At 43.0% G+C, this 27,498-nt stretch overlaps 1 protein-coding gene across 2 annotated transcripts; it reads left to right on the plus strand.

Moving 5' to 3' along the window:
* The first annotated feature begins 2,730 nt into the window (after window positions 1-2,730).
* Window positions 2,731-25,142, plus strand: C6H6orf120 (chromosome 6 C6orf120 homolog). Of its 2 annotated transcripts, none has more exons than XM_078648726.1 (2): window positions 2,731-2,857; window positions 24,066-25,142. In XM_078648726.1, exon 2 carries the CDS (start codon window positions 24,070-24,072, stop codon window positions 24,682-24,684), a length of 615 nt encoding a protein of 204 aa, XP_078504852.1. In that variant the 5' UTR covers window positions 2,731-2,857; window positions 24,066-24,069; the 3' UTR covers window positions 24,685-25,142. The 2 variants fall into 2 exon arrangements, with proteins under 2 accessions (XP_078504852.1, XP_078504851.1); XM_078648725.1 differs by lacking the exon at window positions 2,731-2,857 and adding an exon at window positions 2,910-3,045.
* Window positions 25,143-27,498: the final 2,356 nt, after the last annotated feature.

Below are 27,498 nucleotides of genomic sequence, written 5' to 3' on the forward strand. Positions count from 1 at the left end.
CTCTTTGCTATATTATTTACCGTTTTACCAAATACTGCCCGATCTACCATGCTGTCCCATATCGTTTGTATATCCAGTTCTGCCAATGATTTTCTTAGACGGGTTCCCCATGAATTTAGATGTCTTGATCCATCTGGGTTTTTATTCCTTTCCAGCATAGACTATTCAATGACCCCGGCTCAGATGTACGAAATTTCTGGCATAACTTCACGAAGCCGCTCATGCTTCTGAATTTTTGATTCTGAAGGCCGAATTCCAGCCGAACCTGAACTGGGGAGGCTGACTTTGGTAGGTTGAATACAGCTTTATATACCTTTGTCTGGAGTTCATTTAATAGTTCTACCTCTTTACCGCACCAGACTACTAAAGCATAGGACAATGCGGGGAGAATTTGTGCTGCCATCACTTTTAACAGATGGACATGGTTCGGGCAGCCCAATTTTTTATACAGTACTCTATATGCAAAAATTAATGATTGCGTTTTTGCTTTTAGGTACATTTTATGTTCTTTATTTGTAGGACCGTGTCCCAATTTTAAACCTAGATATTTGTAGGGTGCTTGTTCTTCTACTATTCTCCCTTTTACCAACCATTTAAACTTGGGTTTTTTGGGGTCCACTAGACGTACAATCTTTGTTTTCTCTTTATTTAGTTCCAACATTTCTTGGTCCAAGTATTTTAATAAGTTATTTAAGTAAGTTTATTTTTATAAGTTTGTAACCCAATAGGGGTTTGACTCAGCACCACTATGTCGTCTGCATACTGTAGGAAGGCTATTGGCTCTTTGGACGTGGCTGCCTGGTGACATGTGGTCTTCGTCCCACGCTCATCGCCAAATGTTATGTCGGAGCCAGGGTGACGTGTATGTGATGTGCAGCATGCGGTGCCGAGTTGCAGCGCTGTGAATAGCCGGATCGCTAGCCGCAATAACGGGACACTTACCCAGAGGGGTATTAGTTTATCACTGCATGTGTCTGCTCTGTCACCGCACGCGCAATGTACTTTATTCAACGTGCCCAAGGTACGCGGACGAAACCAAGCATAACAACGTCCTCGGGGGGAGTCATATTTTAGCCCTGCGATCCATCAAACATGGGCACTCCCATTACAAGATTGCGCATGTGCGTTACAACAACTAGTTGGAAGTGTGGAACCAGAAACCATTTTTAATCCCGGCCTCTCATTTGGTCAAATTGTGTGCTATAGGGCAATTACCTTTCTTGACGTATTTGATCACTCCCATTTTAGCAAAATTGGTAGTATTTACATTATATGTAAAATCTGCTGGTGAGAATGGTAAAAAAATGGACTGTATATAGCCTGTGAGAGGGGATGAGTGGCCAGTCACCTGGTATATTCACCTAAATGCAATAAAGTTTTACATATATATATAGCTTTTGCAGCAAAGAGCAGTGTGCTTCAGTCTTGGCTCTACTAATTTAATAAACTGTTTGAACTTGGGCAAATCACACTTTGTCTATGCCTCTATCCCCTGACCATACCTTAACACTTGCAGGCTTAATAATAAACACCAAGCGCATTTTTCCAGGACTGGCTCCCAGCCCAGCGTGGTATTCATGAACACATTTAGGAGTGTTTATTTGCAGGTGACTGTGCACCTCTATAGCTGAGCATGCTCCCGAAGCTACATGGTGCAGGCCAGTACTGTACTGCAGCTCCTTCTTCACAGCCATGGCAAGGGCTTCTGTCACAGCTCATAAGGGGCTCAGAAGTGCTTGTAGTTTCAGAGAGTTAAAGTGGCTGACCACCAAAAATGCGGGGCAATGGGTATAAACAGCGAGATATGAGTCCCGACTAAGGGACAAAGCTGAAACATGCAGGACTGTTGTCCACGCTAAAAAAGTGTCTACGCTAAGTCATCGGGCCCACGGGATAAGCGTGGGTTCCATATTTGTGACCTACCGCACCAGCCGTGATCATCGCGTTATTTTTTTTTAATTCTAAAATTGAATGTAATGGCAAAGAGGAGGGAAGAAACTGGGCTGTATACTACGATCTATCATGCAAAGAAAAATGCCTTTTGTTACAGAAATCGAAACGACAAAAGCGGTGAATAACATGTCTTTTATCAGTGCACACGAGATTGATAATTGTTTTACTGCAAATTTTAATGAGACAAGTTAATTAATGCATTGATATAATCATTTTAGTAAATTTGATGATTTATGTTAATTAATGCATTGGTATAATCGTCCTTGCACATTGTGTATATTGGTGGTTGTGCCGCCCTTTTATGATTTAAACTATATCAAATAAAAGTAAATGTATCTATCTATCAGTGCACACGTACTCCTAAGCATCTGCAACATCGAATCCCCTCGTAAATGTAGGTGCTTTGCAAAATACGAACTGCCTATGGGTGGCAAGCAGAAAGTCACGAGCATGGGTGTCATATTAAATGTGAAATGTCTCGTCAAAAGTCAATCTACAATACAGCACGATCTGTTCTGACAAGCAAGGAAGCTTTCAATTCAGTCGCATAGAGCAAATAGAATTTGCATTACAAAAGAAATATCCAGTCAATAAACGCAAGAAATGCCGTAATCCAAGAAGACCAGTACTAAACCGGGCGCCCCCGCCACAGAAGGACTGCTCTGGCACGCCAATCAGCACATTATGTGCAGCGCACTAGGATTGGGTGGAGCTCCTCAATGCTCCAGTCCTAGCCCTCCTTACACATCTTAGTACCTCCCATTTCCAGAAGAGGCTCGCATTTTGTTCAGCCCTGGTACTGGTTGTTCCGCGACCCGGAAGTGGTAAAACTACGGACAAATTACATCCGTTAAAAGATCAACAACGGACGACAGATCTAAGGCTGAATTCACGGACGGTCCGTGTAAGTAGCGGGCAGGTGGTCACCTCAACTCGGGTCTACCAGCTTGCTATTCTCTAAAAAAAATAAAGCCCTGGCACTGATAATCTCCTTAAACAGACGCAGCTTTGTGCCAGCCAATCAGTGAAAGGGAAATGAGAGGTCTTACCCAAGGACATCGAGCTATGGAAAGAGTACTTTTCTTCTTACTGGTGAGGGGACAGTCATATGAACCCAATACGATCCTAATACTAGTTTAATTTCACATATCAGTGACACTATCTGTCATGAAATGAGACCTGTCAACGCTAGGTCTCCTACCATGGCTAAATAGATCCCTACCAAAGCACGATTCAACATAGCTCCTGCATAGTACAGTGGACGTTGGGCTGCCCTTGAGAAGGAGATTCTTCCTGAATAACTTATAGAGGGCTGCCCCTCTCACCTCAGTGTTGAATAGTTGTCCCCTTGTGTTCGCTGTTTGCATTTTCTGTATTAGCATTTCATGCGGGGGCGGGGGGGTTAAGTGTTTGACTCATAAACGAACATCTAATCAAGAAACGTTCCTTGGGGATCAGATCTTAATCAGGTATTCTATTCTATTCATGGTGTCTTATATAGCACGCAGCTACCCCAAAAGGCTCTCCTGGAGACAGACACACCTGCAAGACCTAGGCGAATTAAACTGAGGTTTAGAATAGGTGGGTCTTTATTAGTTTCCTAAAGGAATTTCTGGCTGCGTCTGTCTTAGTTTGTCTTAGTTTGGTAGGGAGGACGTTCCACAGCTTAAAGGCCAAAGAGCGGCAATCGCATCTGACTCGCTTTACTTTCGGGTTGGTCATCAGAGAAGCGATCTCGCAGCCTAGTGATCTATTTGGCATGTATGGGCAAACCAGTTTTTGGATCAGAGCGGAACCTTTCGGCGAGCCTTTCATAGGACCTAAAAATTAATTTTTTATATCCTCATTTAAAGAAACCTACACAACTCTACCTTGCTACCTGTCATAGGATACAACATCATTCTTTATTGTATTGTGAGCCAGTGAAGCGCCGCCAACGCTGGGGCTGCGGAATGGTGTTTGGGGATCTTGAAGAGTGATAGTGCAGCAGCATTTTGAATGATTGATCTGTAGGCGCTTTGGACGTATTGAGGGTTTCCAAGAAACAAGGAGTTACTGTAGTCACGACGGGAGTTGATCAGTCCTTGAATGACTACCCTATTGGATGAGGGGGGTAGCCACTGCATGACTTTCCGAAGTGTGCGTAGTAGTCCAAAGCAAGTGGCCAACAAACACCTTTTTTGTTTGAGTATCTATAGTGAGTTTTCTGTCCAACCAAAAGCCAAGGCTTTTTACTGTCATAGAAGGTACTGGTCGCCCTCTGAGGCATTGAGGCCATAGCAGTTCTTTCCAGCAGGATGTGCTGTTCCCAACAACCAGCACTTCTGTTTTCCAACCATTGAGAGTTTGTGGTTCCTAGTTGACATCCATTCGATTACTTCCTTGAGGCAACCTTTTAGGTCACTGGATTCCGGGGTAATGCAAGAACCAGCTGAGTACATTCTTGCCAGTGGGAGGGCATATACATTAAAGGTGATTGGGCTTAAAGAGGAGCCCTGTGGGACTCCGCAGTCAATGGGATATGTAGCTGAAAGAAATGGTCCATCCCGAACATGAAAACTTAGTTGTTAGAAAAGCATTGAACCATTTCAGAGCGGAGGCTGCAATGCCAGCTTTTTCCAGTCATTGGCCCAAACTGCAGAGGGAAAAGGTGTCAGAAGTGGCATGATGGCTGCTGAGCCACCCCGGTCAAGCATGGCTTGGTGCTCTTCAGTGGCCACTAACAATGCGGTCTCAGTGCTGTTTCCAGGTCTACAACCCATATGTGTGGGATGAAGGATAGAATGAGTTTCTATAAAATTAGAGAGATGTGTATTAACATGCTTCTTTAAGATTTTACTAGCTATTGGAAGCAGAGAGATTGGTCTGTAATTGTCGACCATCAAGGGGGTCTGCATGTGGCTCCTCATGCAGAAGTTTGTATATAGCATGCTTCCATGCAGGGGGAACACTACTGAGTGCCAGGGACCTGTTTAGGATTTTCATTAGAGTAGGTAGAATACTGTCGCCAGCTGTTAGTAGGACATTAGGTGAGGCTGATTCAAGTGGTGCACCACATTTTATAGACTTTAAGATGGTGCCAATGTCATCTATATTTAGGGCGGAAATGAAGACAGTTGAGCATTTGTTATTAATTCTTCAGAGTGAGCTGGACCAGGTGATGGGCTCTTTGGGAGAGTCTCCCAAAAATAAGATTTACTTTATTTGTAAAAGGTGTGACGAACATGTCACAGCGCTCGGTGGAAGGCGGTGGGGCTGCTATACAAGTGGGTGATGTCATGATGGTATCTCTCTTGACAAATTGGTGACACTCTCAATTTTAGTGCTAAAGTAAGAGACATTGGTCTATATTATGACCTGCTGATAGTTTGTTTTTTTACTGTTAGTAGATTATTTGATTGCCCAGGTCGTATCCTTTCCTCCAGATTCTTTCTATTTTCTTGATCTCTTTCTTGAGTTCTGCCAGTTCTGGAGTATACCATGGAGCTGGCCATCGCTTCGCTTTGAAGTCAGAGGTTTATAAGGAATGGAGAGTCAAGTCACTGTGTTAGCCATTTCTCAAATTTGGTGTACATTTTGGTAACCTCATCCTCTATCAGAATAGATTTCTTCAGTGCATTATGTCATTTGCTCTTCTCAAGTTTTTTCTATGGCCTTCTAATTTTGGCAGGAGCAATTTCCTTCAGACCTGCTATGGGAGGGCTAAACCGGAAAGGGACAATAAAGTGGTCTGACCATAGGACATAAAGTGCATCTTTCATGTTAACTGAATGATGTTAGAGAAGATTGAGTCCAGTAAGTGGCCCTGGCTATGTGTCGCAGATCTAGAGATTAGGTTTAGCCGTAATGCTGCGAGGTCTTGTATTAGTCTAGTTGCCATAATGTCCTTGCCGTCATCAAAATGCAGATTAAGATTGCATAACGGTGATGTTTGCCTTATTTAAACTGCTTTGTGCCTCCATTTCTGGCAGAGCTAGGGTGAATTGCATTGATGGTCCTTGGGGCCGGTAGATGAGAATCCCTGAGAATGTAGAGGTGGGTGATAATTCCTGGGGGAACAGAAGGCATTCACTATCTTTAATATCCATAGGTGTGCTGGTGCATTTATATTTCTCTTTAAAGATGATGGCTACTCCTCCACCTCTTTTGTCTTTCCTATCAAGCCTGATAATAGAGTACCCCTGGGGAAGAGACATGGCAATGTTGCAGCCGAATTTTAATTCAGCCAAGTCTCTGTGAGAAACAAGGCATCCGGGGATTTATCTTCAAGAAGGGTGAAGATCTCAATGCTGTGTTTTGGGAGTGACATGCAATTTAGCAGTAACCTGTTAGTCCAGAAAGGTTAAGGAGTAGATAGCATTGATTTCTTGCTCCTGCCATCTAGATCCCAAGTTCCTATGATGGCCCTACAGAGTTTGCATTGGCGGGGAGTGTCAGCGGTGCAATGGAGTGCAGGTAGTTGATTGTTGTGATATTATTAAGTAACTAGCTCACTGGTAGAAATCAGTTGCATGGTGAGAAAAAATGGTAGTGGTTCTGGCCCCCCAGAATGGTTTCATAGGGGTGGAGTTACTGAGTTAGGCAGCTAGACAGCTAACTAAGATGGCGGTTCTAGTTCCAGTAATAGATAGACTGAATGTAATCGAGCTCTGCAGATACTGTTTGAAACTTGGAATGCTTGGCATTAAAACTTCCTAATATCCGGCTTAGATACTCAGTCCTCTCTCATGGGCTAAAAGCAAATGAAAGTCCTTGTTTACATCCAATTCAAACCTGGGCTTAGCACATGGGTGGGACCATTGCCATTCTTTAAGGGCGTCTTCGTAAAGACGTTTTGAAGTATGTAAAGTAGGACCATTTTACATACTATTCTGTGCCATTTGAATTTTCCCCAAAACATCTAACATTGGATCAGAATGGGAATGGTCCTATACAATTAGCACAAATAGAAAGGGCAATGTTTTGGGTTAATTCACAAATGCATGTAAAAGAGTACTCCTGAAGTACTACTTTCCATGATCGTAAATAGTTTTGTTGATTTGCCACGTGTGCCTGTCGCCCTCTTCAAATACTTCTAAAAAGATTAAACCTCTCGCCCATTTTTCTCGACATGCACATTCAATGATCTTTTGCATTTTCACCACTTAGATGTTGTTATATTCACATCACTCCTTCATCTTTTTTATTGCATGATGCTAGAACACTATCTGTAATCTGCTTGAACACATTATTCTTGTAAATTCAACTGACTTCACTGTGCACCAAAGGCTGACGGTCCAGTCTCATTAATTATTATTGACACTTCTGTAGTTGATTCAGACTTCAGCTCTTCAGCATCACCTACTAATTTTCACAACAGTGATTTGTTAATTAGAACATATATTGCAAAGAACATTAGTAATCTAATCGTTCTCTAACAACGTAGTCAAAACTATTTTCTTTAGTGGTCGCCTTTAGACTATTTACCACCTCAGCATTAGAAGTTTTACCCGCCGCACATTGTGCTCTGATTGAGAAATGTGTGGATGTTTATTTTAACTCTGGTATCAATAAACACTAATATAAGCCATCAACATTACAATCCACACTTTATTTGTATCCTCTGGTGCTAAGTAAAGTTTCAGAAGTTTTTAGGGCATCGGGAGAGACCCTGTTCTTAGGAAGAGACGGTAGGCTTCCCCTTTCTGCTCAAGTCAGTCATGCAGAAAAGCTTCAGACAGAGGAGGAAGGAGGGGGAGATGCTGCAAGCCCGGCCTTTTCCGTGTCCCTGCCAAGGTGCAGGACCTGGGCAGTATGGCAGAAGAGAGGGGCTGCAACGATTGACTGCCTTCCTGCATCTCCTATCCAAATAGCACAACAAGAGTTTTGTATTTGTTTTATGATCACATTCTTACCTCATTGGGTGAAAGGTTCTAATGGTATTGTAACCTGCTTCAATGGGCTGTACAGCTATTAAAGTCACATTTTATTTTTATAGTTTTAGAACAGTAGGCAGATATTTATAGGCTGCGGCTGCTGCGGCTGCAGGCATGTAAAGCTATATTATGAATCATAATTAATCTCATGTTCATATAATAATTTATTCCAATGGCAGTTCTCACCTTTGTCTAGTGTCCGACCATTTTTTTATACCATTATGAACTAAAGTTAATAATAGCAAAGGTGTGTATGCCATGGGTATGTGTTATGCCATAGGGATTTAACATTGTAAATTAGAAGAATTGGAGGAAGAACCTAAAATCTTGTTGGAGTAAATGAAAGTAGAAGAAATATAGAAGACACTTCTCACAACATATTATGGATATATGGATAAAATATATAAATATTCACATATCTTCAGATTTTATAACCCTTCTGTTTGGCCATAATATTGCTCTTTAGCTCATTACAAGCCTCAAGTTGTCTGGGTGATGATACTACACTGGTTAATCCAAAGGGGTGTAATACTTACAGGGTTCAATATTAATGCATTGTTCTGAGCTCCATATCTCAGAATAGGACATAAGATGTGGTGTAAAGTTTGCATACCAGATTATCACCTTTTTTCTCCATCTGACAATTTCTCAGAGGCATATTTTGTCAGGTTTTTGCAGCCGAAATGTGTGAGTAAAATTGTGAAGGTACAGTAATTACATTAAAAATGACTTGGAGTAAGGCCTTTGTGCAGTCTGCATAATATAAAAGAGGAACATTGTTTACATGTATCAACATTAATTTAATAAATCATTGAACTTTGTTTTAGTATTTAACAAAGGAATCGCACAAATTAATCTTATACATTGTTCCAGTGGCTTGCATTATGTGCGGTCAGTTCACTTCAATTCTGTTTTTATCAATTTTGACATTAGCTTTAAATAAACAAGAAAAAACTTACAATGTATTAACTATAATATAAGCTTAAATGCAATGACTAGTCCCAAGGAATTCTTAAAACAAAGAAACATATTAAAAAAAAACCTGTAAATAGTAAGATAATGGCTTCGTTTATTTGGAACATATATTACATTTAATGCTATTTTACAGTCTGAATTCAAATGCACTTTATTTGTAGCAACATCTGCGTCAGGATGTTAATGCAAATTAAAATCACATACTTGATATCCTTGATCTCGTCGCCACATAGACTGCATTTCCAATTTATCTTTGGTAGTTTCGTCCAGTAGTCTATCTCATGTAGTGGAATCCCCCATATGTTAGAATCAGGAAAAGGGTATGATATCCAGGTTGATAAGTTTCTTTAGATAAAAATAATTTAAAATTATGATATTTTGTTTGCTGCATCGAATACACTTGTTTTTTTTGTTACAACATGCAATGTCATTCTAAAATGACTTTTTGATTCTTTTTTAAAACATCTTTTAGACCACTCGTGCTTGGAATATTTAATAATGTATAGTCATTCGTGGATAGAGCTTTTGATGCATTGGTATACGTGGCATTGAATTTGCAGGTTATGGAACTGTGCTAGTTGAGGGATGTGAATAGTCTAGATTCATTGTCATGCAATTCGAGTATGAGTAGTGGAGCAGAAGAAAATTCCAACTTCTTTGGAGCCCAACTGGAGTTAAGGCAATAATCAGCGAACATTAGTAGGCGCCAATTTGTAAGTCCTTGTTACTGGAGAAATGGACAACAGCCCTCAAGTGCTCCCGTCAGATTTTATAAATGAATTAGGAACAGTTTTGGAGCTGGTACATAACCTTGTAATAAGCCATTTTTGGTTGGTATTCTTTCATAGAGGTCGTGTACAGTGCCCGTGGCCTTTTTTAACCAGTTTTTCTATATTTTTCACAGTAATTTGGGCCAATAAACAATTTGGTATTCCCTTACTTACTTTTGGCCTTTTGTTTTAACATATTTATGGCATAATAAGCCAGTCACCAAAACAATATGCATGACATTCTTATTTTTTCCTGAAACCTGTTTAATATGCTGCCCAGTGTGATTAATGTTTCCTTGCCATCTGCATAGAGTCATTACACGTAAGGCTTATTCATAAGCATGTTGCTTATGGTAGCATCATTTTGAGTGCCTTTTTATTCGTTTTTATTTGTAGTTTCCCTTTTTAACCATTCTTATCATGTGTCCACATACTCTTGCACATGTGCTTGTTTCCTTCTCTTCTTACATTTATGTTGATCATTTTGGTTTTTATTTTGTTATAATCAGATTACTTTTCATTAATCTCCTTACAATTGAAGCTCATCAGGTCTTGTTTCAGTACTCGGATGATTCTGTGCTTTTATTTGCAGTTCTGGCCTTATTCTTTTACAGGCTTCTTGTAAGAGGTTCCTCTAAGGTGGGCCTCTCCGTCCTTTTCTCATTGCAGGTTGCTGTTGCTTGTTTGGCTATTTCTGCTTGCTCTTTTCCTCATTGGAGTCTAGTAGGCTAGTGCTTGCTTGCCGGGGCTCCACCTCCATCTTAGGTATTTCCTAGAGGCAGGTTTTGTTAAAATCCATTCTGTCCTCTGGACCTTTAGTTTCTTTTTGGGTCCCTGTTCAGTGTTTTTCACACATTCAATAAATATTCTTAGACATGTGTAACTGAGTGGTGCAGTCGTCTGCAGACTTTTCCAGGAATAGATTTGGGGTGCATAGTACTTTGTCGGTTTAGGAGTAGGTCTACACTAATGTTTTGGTGATATTGTCCTTTTTTAGATATGTCTTTGTAGGAGAGAGCGTATAAATTGTGCCACTGGAAATTGGTTGTGCGTTCTTTCCTGGTTTGTACTGGCCTTAGTGATACTGGTTTCTTGTATGTGCACTTAATTTGTTAGGGGAGTGATGTTCTGTTGCTGAATCTTTGTGTTAAATTGATGTTTTGTTATTTTGTTGTCATGAACACCTTTTCTATCACACGTAGCGCCATGTCTAATTAGCCTTTTACCTATAGGTTGCCCCCCACCGTCCTGAAGAAGACTCGCAGCTGAGGCCCAAACTACCCTCCATGCATCAGTCGAGTCGAAACGTCGACGCCCACCACTGTACTAAGACCTGTACCTGCTTCCCATCCCATATACCATTGAAAATGCATTGAATGCACAAATTAAATTTACAGATTACATGTAAATAAATGATATACAGTGGACAGGTCATCTATGACTGTTTTGAATTACCAGTATTTTGAAAGCATCTAATTTTGGCTATCTGTATTCCTGTGATTTGCACTCCTACCACCCTCACAACCACTCCCCGACTCTTTCCCCTTTTCCTGCGCGCAACCTATTGTTATTCAATGAGTAGAATGGTTTTATAATCAATTAAATGTCATGTGAAGAATTTAATTTCGCGTGGCGCTATTTTCTGTGTGGTTCCTTATTACTTGTATTCATGATTTGACTTTGATTGAATGCATAAAATAGGTAATTTGGATATTATCGGTGTTGTAGTATTCCACACAACACATACTAGCTACATTTGAATTCAATTCACAAACTAATTGGTCACAGGCTACCTTTATATTCCAGCATTATACCCAGGTCCGTCTTGACTTATTGGGTTACCCCTTTATCTATAATGAATACAAATAAATACCATTCAAGCACAAAAATCGGTCATCTATTTACATAGATAATAACTAGTCACATTAACCGGAGAACAGATATCTACATATCAAAATATATTAGAAACAACAAGGGAACCCAAATAGGTCAAACGGGACCTTGGGAATAATGCTATTCAAACAACAGTGGTCCCATTGAGGAAGAATATACACAAGGAATAAATATAGATACAGTCGTAGCTATATTGATTTTGACTTGTCCAGCCGGACAGTGGTCTAGTATTTACTTATAAATGATTAATAGGAATGTTACACAACGGTTCACAACGCGGGGCACACGCCTGCACCCAACTAACACATGTGCAACTGACATACAGTGACAAAAGTAGAACAAAAGGGCTTGTAGGCAAGAGCGTGAGGTTTGAGGTACCAGAATTTGCATAATGTCATGGTACATCAGAACATAATCTACACCTTTACATTAGTAGTACATATTCAGTTTTGTATAAGGTGTCATTAGAGTCGATGGCGTTTCGATCCGTTATCTAGGTACACAGATCATCATCAGGACATAATTCTTATGCCTAATAATTGAAGCCTCTGATGCCGAGAGGATGGGTCAATTCCGAGTGGATCAAGGACCAGGCAAAATGGCGCGTTATCGATGGTGGCGAGTCTATTTGAGGAACTTAGAGGCACAGAGCCGGCATTGCGGGCAAGTGACCATTTTGCCTGGTCCTTGATCCACTCGGAATCGACCCAACCTCTCGGCATCAGAGGCTTCAATTATTAGGCATAAGAATTATGTTAGTTCTCTTAATCACCAACAGGTCTGTCTCTTTGCGCTTTGGAAGAGGAGAAACACAGTCAAAGGCGGGATTGTCTCCAGGTACTGAAAGGACTTTAAGCCGTATCTAATGCTTCCCTAAAAAGGATTGTTTTTAGTTGTTTCCGGAAGGGGAGAAGACTGGGTTCTTTACAGAGATTAACGGGCAACTAATTCCAAAGTTGTGGCAGAAGGACCGAAAACGATCGTCCCCCTTTGGATGTGGTGTTAAATTGCGGGAAGGTCACCCGGCCGGCGTCCGCTGAGCGCAGCACGCGCCCTCGCACATATTTGAGTAGGCGTTCTTTTATGTACCCTGGGGCGTGTCCGTGTAGAGCTTTGTGGGTAATGCAAAACCCCTTAACTTCGCTCTTTGCTTGATAGGCAGCCAGTACAACTTGCACAGCAAGGAAGTGGCGTGAGTTCTTCTGGGCAGCCTAAAGATTAGCTTGGCTGCGTCATTTAACCTTACTTGCAGTTTGTTAGTAAGTTTCTGGGGGAGCCCGACATAAAGCGCATTGCCGTAGTCAAGTCTCAAGACAATAGTTGCTGATACTATCGTTTTCATTGACTAAACTGAGAGAAGAGGAACCAGATTCCTCAGCTGTCTTAGAAGACCTATGCATGTTCCGACCACAGAATTGACTTGGTTGGTCATAGAGAGCTCAGAGTCGATCTTAATGCCCAAACTTTTCACAATGGGTGCTGGGTTAGGAGTGGCCCCCAACTCTTGGGGCCAGAACCGATCGCTCCTGGGGTTGTTTTTAGTTGAGATGGCTAGGACTTCGATTTTGTCTGGATTGATTTTTAGGGAGTTAGCAGTCATCCAGTTTACTGTGAACCTGAGTATGCTCAGGGCTGACTGTTGGGCATGGGCCGAATTATCGATCCTCAGGATGAGTTGGGTGTCATCCGTGTAGTTGAATACTCGGCAGTCCATTTTGGCTAGCGCAGCCACCAGAGGCTGTAGGTATATATTAAAGAGGAGCGAGGACAATGTGGAGTCCTGAGGGACCCCACACGAGATGTTGCCCTTTTCCAATACCTGCTCGCCCAGTTGGATCCTCTACGATCGTCCTGATGAAAAGGATTCTAAACATTTGTGGGCCTGCCCCCGAATGCCCAAATCCAACAGCCGGGTCAATAGTTTTGTGTGGCAGACCGTATCGAACGCTTCTGACAGATCTAGTAAAATCAGGGCGGTCGATTCTTTGTTGTCAGCCTTAATCCTAAGTTCGTCCAGTACTGATAGCATAACCAGCTCCGTACTGTGGTGGGCTCTGAAACCTGCCTGGTGAGATTGAAGTAGTTCGTGTTCCTCTAGGAATGCCGATATGGTCTTCAAGACGTGTTGCTCCACAACTTTTGTTAGGAAAGGGAGCTGGGAGATAGGCCTATAATTTTTTAGTTCAGTCCTGCCTGCCCCTGGTTTTTTTAGTAGAGGAGTAACTCTAGCCTCCTTCAGGTTTGAGGGGACCTGGCCAGTCGCCAAGGAATTATTCAGGAGGGTGAGAATCTGACTTTCCAGGGCAGGGAGTGCCATCCTGAAGGTCCGTGGCGGGCAGGGGTAGGCAGGGGAGCCTGATTTGGTACCAATTGACAGGAGTATTAGAGACCTTGGGTCTTGTTGAGGGAAGCTAGTGAGATGATGACAGGTGAGGGGTAGGGGTGTGGACAACTCCAGGGTGCTCATGGTGATGGGGGTGTTTTCAATCTCTAGGAGGATGTCTGTTACTTTCTGGAGGAAAAAAGACTGTCGAACGTTACAGTCAGTGGGTGCTACTGCGAAGTTTGCATCTGACTTTTTGCTGAGTTCTTTTAAGATCTTAAAAGTCTCCTTTTGTTTATTTGGCGAGTCAGTGATTCGCGCTTCATCGTACTCAGCATTCCTAGATATGATGGATTTTTTATAAAGTGTGAGTAGAGATTCATAGGTTGTTAGCTCAGCGGGGTCGTAAGCTTTCCGCCACCGTCTCTCGGCTTGGCGGAGGCTTTGTTTCCTTTCCCTTAGTGGCTCATTAAACCCTTGCCTTTATGTCTGATTCTTTCTCTATGTCTGGTGCTACCCAATCAATAGCGGATTGTAGGGTGTTACTGAGGGTTTCGCTTTCTAAGTTAATGTTACCTTCCTCAAATTTGGATGAGGGTAACCTCTGTAGTGTGTCCACTTGGTTATCTGCCTGAATTTTATTCCAGCTCTGCACTTTCCTCCACTCGAGAGGAGTTTGTGAAAGTGGGCTATCCATCAGAACCCAGGACGAGATTAACGAATGGTCCGACCAGGCGAATATCCATTTAGTAGTGGCAAAAGCTTTCAAACAAGCAAGGAACAATAATAGGGATGCCCTTGTGGAACCTGCTTTACCAAAAGAACAGGAAGAAAGACCTATATGCATTATAACTTTTAACACCAGCTCGAACCAAGCAACGAAAAACATAAACAAGCACTCGCATCTACTAAACTGGCCAACTCGATTTACCGAAACCCATGTTCTCCCATAAATGGGTAAAAAATCTAAGGGACATGGTAGTCCACACAAGACCTCGAGACACCCCATTAACAGAGATAACAAACACCCTTTTACCGCCAGTAAAGGGCCACTACCCTTGCGGCCAATGTAGTGTATGCCATTTAACAAAGCAAAGTACAAAAATCAAGTTTACCAATGGCACAGAGTGGGAACAATGCAGTAAAAACATAGTGTACTTGATCACATACCCATGTCAAATACAATACATAGGTATGACTACTCGCCCAATGAAAACGTGTATAGGTGAACACAAAAGCAACATTAAGTGTAAAAAGAACACCACTAAAATGGCCTCACATATTTTAGAAGCCAATTATACTATTAGGGACATCCACTGGACAGTTGTGGAAAGAGTACCCAATGAACAATTCCTTTTTTACAAAGAACAACGCTAGGTGTTCCGTTTTGGGATACACGCCACAGGCCTGAATGACGAAATCCCTTGGGACAACTGTAATCCTTAGGTGCGCCCCTTCAGCACCACAACTCATGTATATGGTAGTGACCCTCTATAATGCTCTTCCTGGCACGCACCTGACTAGAACTCTGTGACAGAACCTTGTGAGAATTTTGGACCGGGTACTGGGGTTCAGAACCCTGAATGCACCGGTATGCCCAAGCATTCTGCTTATGCATACAATACATGACAAAAACCGCGCCCTCTTCTTTTTAAATTTTCTTTTTCTTTTCCTCCATATAAGGACAAGAATCACATCAGCAATCTGCCAAACCAAGTTAACCCATGGCCTGTCCTTTTCCTTTTGTTTAGAAGTCCCGGTAATTAAACAGCCATGTAAGCATACACCGAAAGTGTGTGCTTGTTGCACATGATAAGTGAGCCACCAAGGTGGGCATTTTTTTTTTCTCGCTCTAGTCTTTGCACGCTATTTGGCGCGCAAACCAGAAAGTGCTGCACACAAATAGCAGCTCCGACTCAGTGTTCCACGGAGCCACAGCGAGGTAGTACCCTGGAGAGTGAACAGCCTTGAAGACGTTAGTACGGCTTAGCCGCCCCCTGTCCCCCGCAGTTGATCTAGCTCACAACCAGATGGCACACTGAGTGAGAGGGCATTCTAGTCCCCTTTTTATAACAACCTTCCATTCCCTTGCAGTGTTTGACTACAGGCGCTCCTCCCCTCCTGTGAAAAGCTCATGGGGCTATCCCCTGACATTAATTATGTAAGGTTTTTTTTAATCTCTCATTCGATACAGTATGTAATGACCATCAGGTGTTCTAGCCACCAAAGTGTCGGACCAAGTACACAGTCATTGATCGTTTTAGAGTGTGTGTTTTCTGTTTAAGTGTTGTAAAGTCTTGTTTTGTTTTGTATATCATATGTCTTTCATGGGTAGCACAGCACCAACAATATATGGCAATTGCAGTGCACCTTGAGATAGAAAAATATATCCCCTTATTTTACAGATTCCCACGTTCATGGTGATGTAAGTTCGTGTTGCAAATGCTGACAGTTAAAGATGTTTTTTTATCCTTCCAGATAATTATTAAGAAACAATACCAATTGGGTATAGTATTACATGTCATAATTACTCATTACTCCTGCTTACATTGTACAGCAGGCCACGCTGTGATTCCATTTTTGTAAGAGGGGTTAAGGGATCTAACTTGGTCCTGAAGAAAAAGCCAAAGGAGATGGCTTTGAAACATGTTGACTAGTGAGGTGGAAGCCCATAGAAGCATATTGCCTCCACTCCCCTCTTTTAACGCTACCAGCTAGGGAAGGTATTAAATAGTAATTTTTCCACATAGCCAGTTAACTTTTAAACTGCACCACTTTGTCACTTTCCTGACTCTTCCACTCTCACATTAGCACGACACATAGTGATATCACTCGTAAGTGCTGCCGTGTCTCCGTAGGTTGTAGCACGCCCCGTCCCGCAGCAGGGTGGGAAGAACCCAATGATAAAGCATGCCACCAAGGTTCCTTTTGGTGGGTGAGGGTTATTTTTAAAAACACAGTGTTTCCCTATACATCATTGGGGCACGCATCTTTATCACAAATTGTGAGGTATTTTTGTGCCTTTTTTTTCTAGGAAGGATACAATTATTTAAGGTATCGAAGGTGGATTCTTTTTGGTTATTTTATGACGTTTTTGAGGAGGACGAGTTCGCCTTAGTTCATTTCTCTCCCGCTTCACTCCCCCTCTTTGTTTTTTTGTTCAATCAATCAGTGAACTTGTAAAGCGTGCCGCTACTTACCCGTGAGGGTCTCAAGGAGCTAGGGGGGGGGGGGGGGGGGGGTGCTGCTACTGCTCAAAGAGCCAGGTCTTGAGGAGCCTTCTGAAGGTGAGCAGGTCTTGGGTCTGCCACAGATGAGTGGGGAAGGGTGTTCCAGGTCTTGACGGCGAGGAAGGAGAAGGATCTGCCGCCAGAGGTTGTTCGTTGCATGCGCGGGCGAGGCTGGAGGAGCGGAGCTGGCGGGCGGGGGTGTAGAAGTTGAGTCTGTTGTTCAGGTAGGCTGGTCCGGTGTTGTGGAGTGCCTTGTGAGCGTGGGTGAGCAGCTTGAAGGTGATCCTCTTGTTGACGGGGAGCCAGTGCAGGTCTCTTAGGTGGGGGGTGATGTGGCTGCGGCGGGGGATATTGAGAATCAGTCTGGCGGAGGCGTTTTGGATGCGTTGTAATCGTCGCAGGTGTTTGGCTGGGATTCCTGCGTAGAGTGCGTTGCCGTAGTCCAGCCTTCTGCTGACGAGGGCTTGGGTTACTGTTCTTCTTGTTTCGGTCAGGATCCACTTGTAGATCCTGCGAAGCATGCAGAGTGTGTTGTAGCAGGAGGTGGAGATGGCGTTGACCTGTTTCAGCTTCATGGCAGTCCCTCATTTGTTAAACATTGCCTTCGCTGAATAATTCCACCCAACACCCCCGTTAAGGGTAAAGTGCCTTGTGTCACATTTAAATTCCCCTGCACAGCCTGCTTTTTGAATATAGCTTAAAATCATTTCTCGGGTATGATGTTAAATCACCAGAATGAGAACATTTTAGCAACGTAAGTGTACCTAGATGTTAAGTCCACGCTTTTTGAGACGTAGTTCAGTAATTTCAGTGCTCTTTTTGTCTCAAGAGATTCCCTTATGCATTATGGTCTCTCTTTCTATCACCCCCCCATCAGTGAGCTTTAGTCTTTTTTAAACGAAAATAATCCAACCAAATTGTTCTCCTCCAAAAAAAGCAAACCACATTTATAAGATTAAGCTCTGAACTAGCTATTTCGCTTTGTTAATGGTTTTTAGGTCTCGGGCTATAACGCGCTTGAAAAGCGCGTTCTCGCCAGAGAACTATAGTCGGCGTCTGAGACGCCGAAGGGAGACAAGACCTGGCCGCGCGCAGCGTTTTTCCATAGGCTAACGTTGTGCGCGTGGCCAGGTCTTGTCTCCACGGCATGCATGGCAGGCCGGATCGCGTCGCGCGCCTCCTGTGGAATGCAGGGGGAGTCTGCATACCAGCGCGCGGCGCACGGCTCACAGACACCAGTTGCATTCACGCTGCAGCCATTTACTTCTACCGTCTATCTACTGACCTACATGTGCGAGTGTGTATACTGCTAACACAGGCACACCGCAAATTGAAATATACTCACACGCTGAAATAATGCCCCAGCACTGCCCTGTCACCCCCAGCCCCGCACTGTCACCTAAGCCCAGCCCTCTGCAGTCCCAGCCGCCTGTCACTCTAATCCCGGAACTACCCTGACATTCCATTCCGCGTGCTGTCACGTGACCCTTTCGCTTCCGACTTATCCCCAAACTGCCCAGTTACCTCAGCACAGCCCTGTCTCCCCAATTGAATTACTGCCCATTGCCCCCTTCGACCAATGCCAGTCCACCCTAGCATTGCCCTGCCACCCTCACCAGCGCCTTTCCACTTCCGCCAGTAAACACCACCACGAGCAATGCAATGGCCTCAGCGCGTGCTCACGCCTCACAGACACCAGTTGCATTCACGCTGCCGCCATTTACTTTTACCGTCTATCTAGTGACCTACATGTGCGAGTGTGTATACTGCTAACACAGGCACACCGCAAATTGAAATATACTCACACGCTGAAATAATGCCTGTTTTATTTATCACCGGCCTTGCTGCTTCACTATATACAACCTATGTGTTTTAAAATTTGAAAAAAATCTAGATTACTAATAATAGACCAAAACAATTTTAATGTTAAATAAATCACATGTTTACAGTCCTATTCTATGATTGATCGCAATTTTAGTAAGAAACGCAGACTTTAGAAACCCGTAAAACGTGCAAGTCAAAGGGAGAACATTTACATATACACATGGGGATATTCATCACATACCCCCACTACACCACACTCGAACTTCCACCCCATATTTCGCTTGCAATTTTGCAAGGGGAGTCTGCATACTAGCCCGCGGCGCTGATAAGCGTCGAAGCTTGTTGTTGCTGGGACACACATTTCATCCCGGCCGGCTTCACGGAAGGCAGCATCGCGGGACGGTTATTGCTGTCCATTTTGGTTATTTGTCTCAGAAGGTGATGCCTGAATGAATCCAATGATTTACTGGTGTCGCCAACTAGCTGCTTCTACCCCATAAATCAAGTAAACGTTGTCGAATGTTTTTTTGGTGCTGTCGTTATTTGGGACAATGTTATTTCCGGCTGCTTGTGCCTTCTTTGTACCAGCTGCTAATATTCACAAGTTTCTTGTATTCTCACGGCAGCCATGTTCTGTGTCCTTGCGCTACACCCAGTTCAAGTTCTGTACAGTTCTGCTGGTCTCTGCATCCCGGTTGTACGGCTCCGAGTGGCACATGTAGGTTTCGCCGTTGTGTAAAATGGCTGATGTGAGAAGTATTTGCCATGTACTCTTTGGGCTGCTTCGTCTGTTAGTGTTTGCTGTCGGTGCCCTTGAGCGCTGTGACCTTTTGTTTGTGTCCAATAGGCCGATGAGATCATAACCCCCCCTACTGTTCTGGCTGTTTCATGTGCGGCAGATGTTTTTTTCGTTTATTTTCCTCACGACCTATCTATTTCCTTGCAGGCAGGGATGGTTTTTCTTAACTTACTTATCAGTTGTTTACCTTTTTTCCTCTTTTCCAGCTAAAGAACTATCAAAACACGTTAACTAGATAACCCAGTAACGTCATTGCCTTTAGCAGCTATAAAGGTCCAGCGTGGGCAAGGGGTGTTCTGTGATTCTATTGATCTGTGCAGGATGGCCGAGATTCCTAGAAGTGAGCATCTGCAGGCTGTAAGCGTGTCTGGAGGGAAACCCTTGCTGCCGAGTTGTACAAAAGGCCAGCTTTCCGAGAACGTAGCCTCTAAAACTCTCACCCTTTCACCGTAACTATTTTATAGAAATACGACTTTCCAAGTTGATTATCTTTGCATACAGTTCAGTGGAGTTTGATAGAGGCTTTTCCTTTTCAGGAGCATGCCATGCGTTCTTGATATAAAATTGCATCAATCCTTTAGGTGACATCTAGTGCTTTGGGTTTTATGCATCCAGCAGCCACGACTGAGCACTGAAATGCCCTTGGATGCCATGCACACTCAGACACCACCACTGCCATGCACACACAGACACCACCACTGCCATGCACACACAGACACCACCACTGCCATGCACACACAGACACCACCACTGCCATGCACACACAGACACCACCACTGCCATGCACACACAGACACCACCACTGCCATGCACACACAGACACCACCACTGCCATGCACACACAGACACCACCACTGCCATGCACACACAGACACCACCACTGCCATGCACACACAGACACCACCACTGCCATGCACACACAGACACCACCACTGCCATGCACACACAGACACCACCACTGCCATGCACACACAGACACCAGACACCACCACTGCCATGCACACACGGACACCACCACTGCCATGCACACACGGACACCACCACTGCCATGCACACACGGACACCACCACTGCCATGCACACACGGACACCACCACTGCCATGCACACACGGACACCACCACTGCCATGCACACACGGACACACCACTGCCATGCACACACAGACACACCACTGCCATGCACACACGGACACCACCACTACTGCCATGCCCACACGGACACCACCACTACTGCCATGCCCACACGGACACCACCATTACTGCCATGCCCACACGGACACCACCATTACTGCCATGCCCACACGGACACCACCATTACTGCCATGCCCACACGGACACCACCATTACTGCCATGCCCACACGGACACCACCACTGCCATGCACACACGGACACCACCACTGCCATGCACACACGGACACCACCACTGCCATGCACACACGGACACCACCACTGCCATGCACACACGGACACCACCACTGCCATGCACACACGGACACCACCACTGCCATGCACACACGGACACACCACTGCCATGCACACACGGACACACCACTGCCATGCACACACGGACACCACCACTGCCATGCACACACGGACACCACCACTGCCATGCACACACGGACACCACCACTGCCATGCACACACGGACACCACCACTGCCATGCACACACGGACACCACCACTGCCATGCACACACGGACACCACCACTGCCATGCACACACGGACACCACCACTGCCATGCACACACGGACACCACCACTCCCATGCACTCACGGACACCACCACTGCCATGCAGACACGGACACCACCCAGGCTTAATTTGTAAAAAAAAAAAAATGCCAGGGCTTTCAGTTGTAAAAAATTAAGTGAAGGGGCACTCGTCAGGAGGCTACTGTAGTTTGCCATACACATTACGTGACTTTGAGCTATTGGCATTGTAAATGACAATGACTTTTATTTATGTTTTGGTTTTTAAAACATAAATAAAAGACCTTGTCATTTACAATGTCAAGACCTTAAACTCGCGTTCATTTACAATGCTAATAGTTCTAACTTTTGCAATGCCGAGACCGTTGCATTGTAAATGCTTGTTTAAACATGTTGCACAGCAGAGCATGGTGTTTTGTAAAATGACTTAAAAACATTTTTAAAAGTGCTATGGCGTGGTCGACGCAGGCAGCGCCACAGCCTTTAAACCCGCCAGGCAACTTTTTTGAACACTTCTATCTCCAGAACCAGTGCACTGATTTTCACCAAACCAATGAAAAACTGCTTTATGAGTGAAGTTCTACTTTCATGCTACGTTTGTCGTAAATCAGTGTAGCTTTTTTTTGCTGTAGACGCAGGCGAAATTTCATACAAGAGATAAAAAGGGAAAGTTCATCCCTAGCACGCCCTGTTTATCTTTTTTCCCTGCACATAAATTGGCATGCCAGACCTTAGCTGACCATGCTAAGCAAATGGCAGTGTTTTTGCAGCTCCCTCTTCAGAGGACAACGTTATAGATGATCTAAATGATTCCTTTTAACACAGAGGGAGATGGGATGAATGCTTTAAGATAGTCTAAACCACTGGCAGTCTCTAAAGGGTGGTAATCGCTCATTTTGTTGGAAATCTAAAATGAAAAAATAGAACCTGAAGAAACGGGATGACAAAGTATAATTTATAGAAAGGTCAAATATATCAATACCCCTTTCATAACAATATTATGTTTTTGTGGAGAAAATAAATGTAATGTAAAAAAATAAAAACAGACTAAGGATAAAAGATGGCATTGTGCGCTATCTGTGCCTAAAGGAAATCATTTGGGCTTGTAAGAATTGAACATATTCCCACAAGATGGAAGCATCACCTTATATCCAGAAACAGAAGGTAGGGAGCAAGCATAAAGAAAAGGCTGATGGAAGAAGAGTAGGCGAATAGTGGCAAAAAGAGTCTGCTGCCAATGGGGATAGGCTATGGCAGGTAGAGGAGGGTGAGTGGATCGGAAAGCCTGGAAGCATCATTTTAAAGAAGAAAAAATGCAGTGGTTAAGAGGGAACCTACCCATAAAAAGTACGAAAACATCTTGGAAAAATAAGATTTTTCATTAAGAAAGGGTTTCACTAGGTTGGTTTAATCACCCTGGTCAAATCCATTCTTGATTTATACAAAAAAAAGTTAAGATTGGTTTGCCGAAAACATTTAGAAACAGTTTCTTTAGGTTGGATTTTCGTGAAAAACACATGCAGCCCTCTGGTTAGCATTCCAGCTCATTGCTTTCACCCACTTTACCACTCCAGGCAGAGACCTGCCTTATGCAAATTTGAAATGACCCTTTCCTTATATGAACCATCTATCTCAAACTGCCCAGCAAAACCCCCTTCAGAAAGGAACACTAGCACAACCGCCGACCAGTTCCAGCCTTGCCATTGAGCTATAACTTGGATCTTATGGCACTTGCAGCCAGCCAATTAGATAGTTTGGGTCGGGCAACCCAGTTGTGGGACACAAAATGGGAGAAAAAAACTCCCTAATCCAATTGGATTTGAGGTTTGATTTCAAATTTGGGTCCACATACCCAGATTCTTTGATTGACGAACCAGATATCTATAACTTGATTGACTGCTTGTCTCCGTTTGAGGCCTAGAAAAAACACTGTAAGGCTAATTTCTCAAACAACAACGCCCTACCCCACCCCTGACAGGTTTACACAAAACTAGATCGGAAGCCACATGAATGTTAATAAGAAAATAAAAAAGGGCTTTACAATAGAAAGTCTGTCCTAGTCATAATTAAGCGGGTGCTATCCCTGCCTGTGTAGTAATTGTGATAAAGTACCACCTGCCATACCTTTTAAGGATATTGTAAGTCGTCAAGGAGTTCCTTATCCATATAGAGGAACGAAGCCAAAGGGCAAGGTCTTGGAAGTCAGAGTTAACGTGCCATGTTGTTTTCAGGTACAGTACAGGGTATTTTATTCCCTGAAACGTATTGCCACATCAACTCTCTTCACAAAAAGTATAATTCCTTGGTTTTTCATAATTTTCTATGTTGAGAGCACCCTACTCATGTTATGATGAATTTTGCCCAGAGCTTTAACTCATGTTTATGAATTTTATTGTGTTGTACTGTGTATTTGACAAAGCCTTTTGTGTTTGAGTACACGTAATATGGCAGAGTAATATGCTGTTAATAGGATAACGGATATCATAAACTGATTTGGCATCATAACTGCACTTGCATGCTATTGAAAAGATACCTCCAGGTAATTTACATTTCACCTTGTAGTGTTGGTGACAAGCACAACATGGGATAGTAAGATCTGAATCCCTTGTATAATGAATAAACATCTAGGGTGCTTTTTGATCTTTTAGTGACATTTTTGTTTTTAATTTCTACAGGATAATGGTCCATAATCTATTGTGGAAAAACACAATTTTGGCGAATGTGACATCAGGCGCTATGTGTCCCCTATGGAGGAAAGCTTTGCTGCTGTTTCTAGTCTCTGGTAACCTATTTGTGGTGCATTGCTTTGATGCGGATGAAGTTCCAGAGGAATGGATGCTATTGCATGTAGTTGGGGGCCAGATTGGTGCTGGAAACTACAGCTACCTAAGACTGAATCATGAAGGAAAGATAATTCTTGAAATGGAAAGCCCAAAAGGGGATGCAGACTTGTATGTGTCAGATGCCACCCTCCACCCCAGCTTTGACGAGTATGAATTACAGTCTACAACATGCGGCCGAGATGTCATTGTTGTGCCATCCTATTTCCAGCGGCCAGTGGGGATTGGAATATATGGTCATCCATCTCATATAGAGAGTGAATTTGAAATAAAAGTATACCATGATCGGACAGTTCAGGAGGATCCGTTTTCTGAAGAATCATACGATCCAGAAGAGAGACAAGCAAATCAAAAGAAACGGCATGCACCTCAGGATGCTGCTCAGGAGGAAGAGTCTATCCTGTGGACTATACTAATAGGGATTCTGAAACTGGTATTGGAGATTCTATTTTAACAAATATCTCGTGAACATGTAATGTTACACCAAACCTCCAAGTCCTGTGGACAGTAAAAGTTTGCTGTGAGAATTGGTACATATTTTATATGTTTAATGGAGAGTTCATGGTACCATTTTCTAGTGGGGGTATTAATGGGAAGAGAAAAGCCATATTTAGTTTTTTATCAAACTGTTAATCAAATTATACTTGATCTGTGAACACAGGAGTTTTCCACAAGATTTGCTCATACAAAATTAGGTTGGTGTAGCAAAATATGGAATGCACACCTAAAAATAGAATTTTGGATATTTTTTTTCTTCTAATTGGTTATCAGATAAATCTACTTTGGTATTTCAAAATATATATTTTATGAACAATACCTAATGATATGAATCAAATACAGACTGGATTCTGTATGAATATCAAATAATATTTTATATCATGAAATCTATTAAAGTATAAATTTTACTTAAAATGTGTCTATTGTTTACACATACAAATCCCAATATATATATATATATATATATCCTCACCAGCCTTAATATTTGCTATACGAATTGGCTTTTGGCTCTATCTTAATGTTGTCACTTACATTTTCTTGGTTGGTAATTGCATAAGGTAGTCCAATATTGTATCTCACATGTGTTCTCCAACACCAGTTTAATTTTTTTAGTGCCTATCCTGCCAGTTGCAGTGCTTCTCTGGCCATTGCGAATTCATGAACAGTGCCTTTTTCTTTTGATGTCTACTCTATCTGGAGTGACATTTTTAGGTTTGAGTTGACAATTAAAATATCTAACAGACCTCTTGCTTACAATATGCACACAGTGGACTTTGAGTCCATCCATTTCAGCCATTGGCTTTTCTGGATTATTCTCTTTCAGCCATTGGCTTGAGACTTCATCAACCAGGTATTGACTCATCCCAGAGGTAATTTTCTCTCACCTAATGCTGTTGAATGTTTGGGCGTATATTTCCGATTCCACTTGAGCTCTTGCATTGCAATGCTCGAGGAAGAACTTTGCATATGAAAAGTACACTGAGCCAAGTCGCCCATAGTTTCGGGTGTGATCCACAATAGGACTGAAATGTAATAGGACCTGCAAAATCCGTCCCTGAGCTTTAGAAGAATCTCTCAGGTATGCACTTCTTTGGGGAAGAGGCTCTTCTAGCATGGCTCGATGATTTCAAAGAAGACACGTTCTTTGTAGTTTCCAGGGGGATAATAATGTTGAGCACTCATGCGTCATTACCTCACTATCATGAGTTTTGTGTAATTTGCCATTCTTCAGCCAGACAGCAAGTGGCAGATTTGATGACCAACAAGCTCCTTTCTATAAAGTGGTTTTGGTAGCAGCAGTACTCTTGCAGGTTTCCGCACTTGTAGGCTCAGTTGGCTCTCTCTATGGATCTGGGTGCGATCTGAATGCCAGAGAGACTAATTCTAGCTTATGTCTCAGTTTTGTCTGTCCCAGTTTAATAAAAACATATTACAATTGGGTATGTAAATTGTAATAGCACCTTTTCAAAAGCACTAAAGAAATGTCAATGTGTGCACGAGTCTGTAGCCTCCATATACTACATCAAATCTCTGACCTTTATTCTAGGAGGATTAATGCCACATACATGGCAACATTTAGAACACTTGAGAGGTTCGGAGAAAAAAGGTTTGAGAATTTAATTTGCACATTAACTTGCTTTAGATGAGAGGAGTTGAAGACGAGAAAAGTCTAAAATGATAGCATTTTTGCTTAAGAAAAATCATCAGTTTAACACCTAAATCACAAGTATTGGTGAATGTGATCTCAGCTAATGGAGTGCTATTACAGTTTGATGTGCTTTGTTCAAGGCAGGTCATAGTCTGAGGTCCATTTGGTGCGGATGTAAATTTCTGTCAGATTCTTGATTTAGTAATACAGCCTGAAGCACATTTCTGAAGGGATCTCACAGTCTGCCATCATTTACCTGCACTTATGTACATGTAATGTCATAGCATGTCAATTTTCTCTGAGGTCTGTGCTCTGCTGGATGATTCCACCCGGACCTCCTTTTTCACACTGAAACATAGCTAACTCCTGCTTCATCTCCAGACATCGCCACAGCCATCCCCACCGGTTACAAGATCAGCAAGCAAGACTGTCAACACAGACCAGGGGGAGGAATCACCATAGTATTCAAGAACTTCCATCGACCGCACAGCCAACGAGAATCAACTATATGGAACACTTCTACTTCAAACTACAAATCACTGCCAACATCAAGCTGGGTGCAACCCTATTCTATCGACCACGCAGGATACTAAGCCATCTTCACCAGCCACTTACCAGAACTTATGGCCCTTCTAATTATCTACTCCAGCACCTACTTCCTCCTAGGAGACCTCAACTTTCACCTAGAAGATTTGATCTACCCCAACTCAATTGCACTCCTAGAAAGCCTCAGAAACCTCAAACCCACATAGCGCATGTTAGTGCCTCACCCACTACACCAGACACATCCTGGACCCTGTTTTTACCTCATTCCATTGACTAACGATCAACACACAGACTTCCATCACCTGGACCGCTCATTACCCACCACAGAAGAACCACCACTACAGGCCCGACCTTTGACACTGGAACAATATATCTAAAAGGTGGATATGCCTTCCGCCAGCCTCAAAAATCAACAAGAGCACACAGGCCAGCTATCCAACGACATCAGTAACTTAACAGCTGGATCACCACCTGCGCCCAGACTCTAGATCCTTGGAAATGAAGCCAAGTAGCAATAACGTGAAAGCAGTCCAGCTGATACATGGATGAGCTTGGAATGATAAACTGTACTGCAAG

The sequence above is a fragment of the Lissotriton helveticus genome, chromosome 6 (genome assembly GCF_964261635.1).
Source record: "Lissotriton helveticus chromosome 6, aLisHel1.1, whole genome shotgun sequence".
NCBI classification, from domain to species: Eukaryota; Metazoa; Chordata; class Amphibia; order Caudata; family Salamandridae; genus Lissotriton; species Lissotriton helveticus.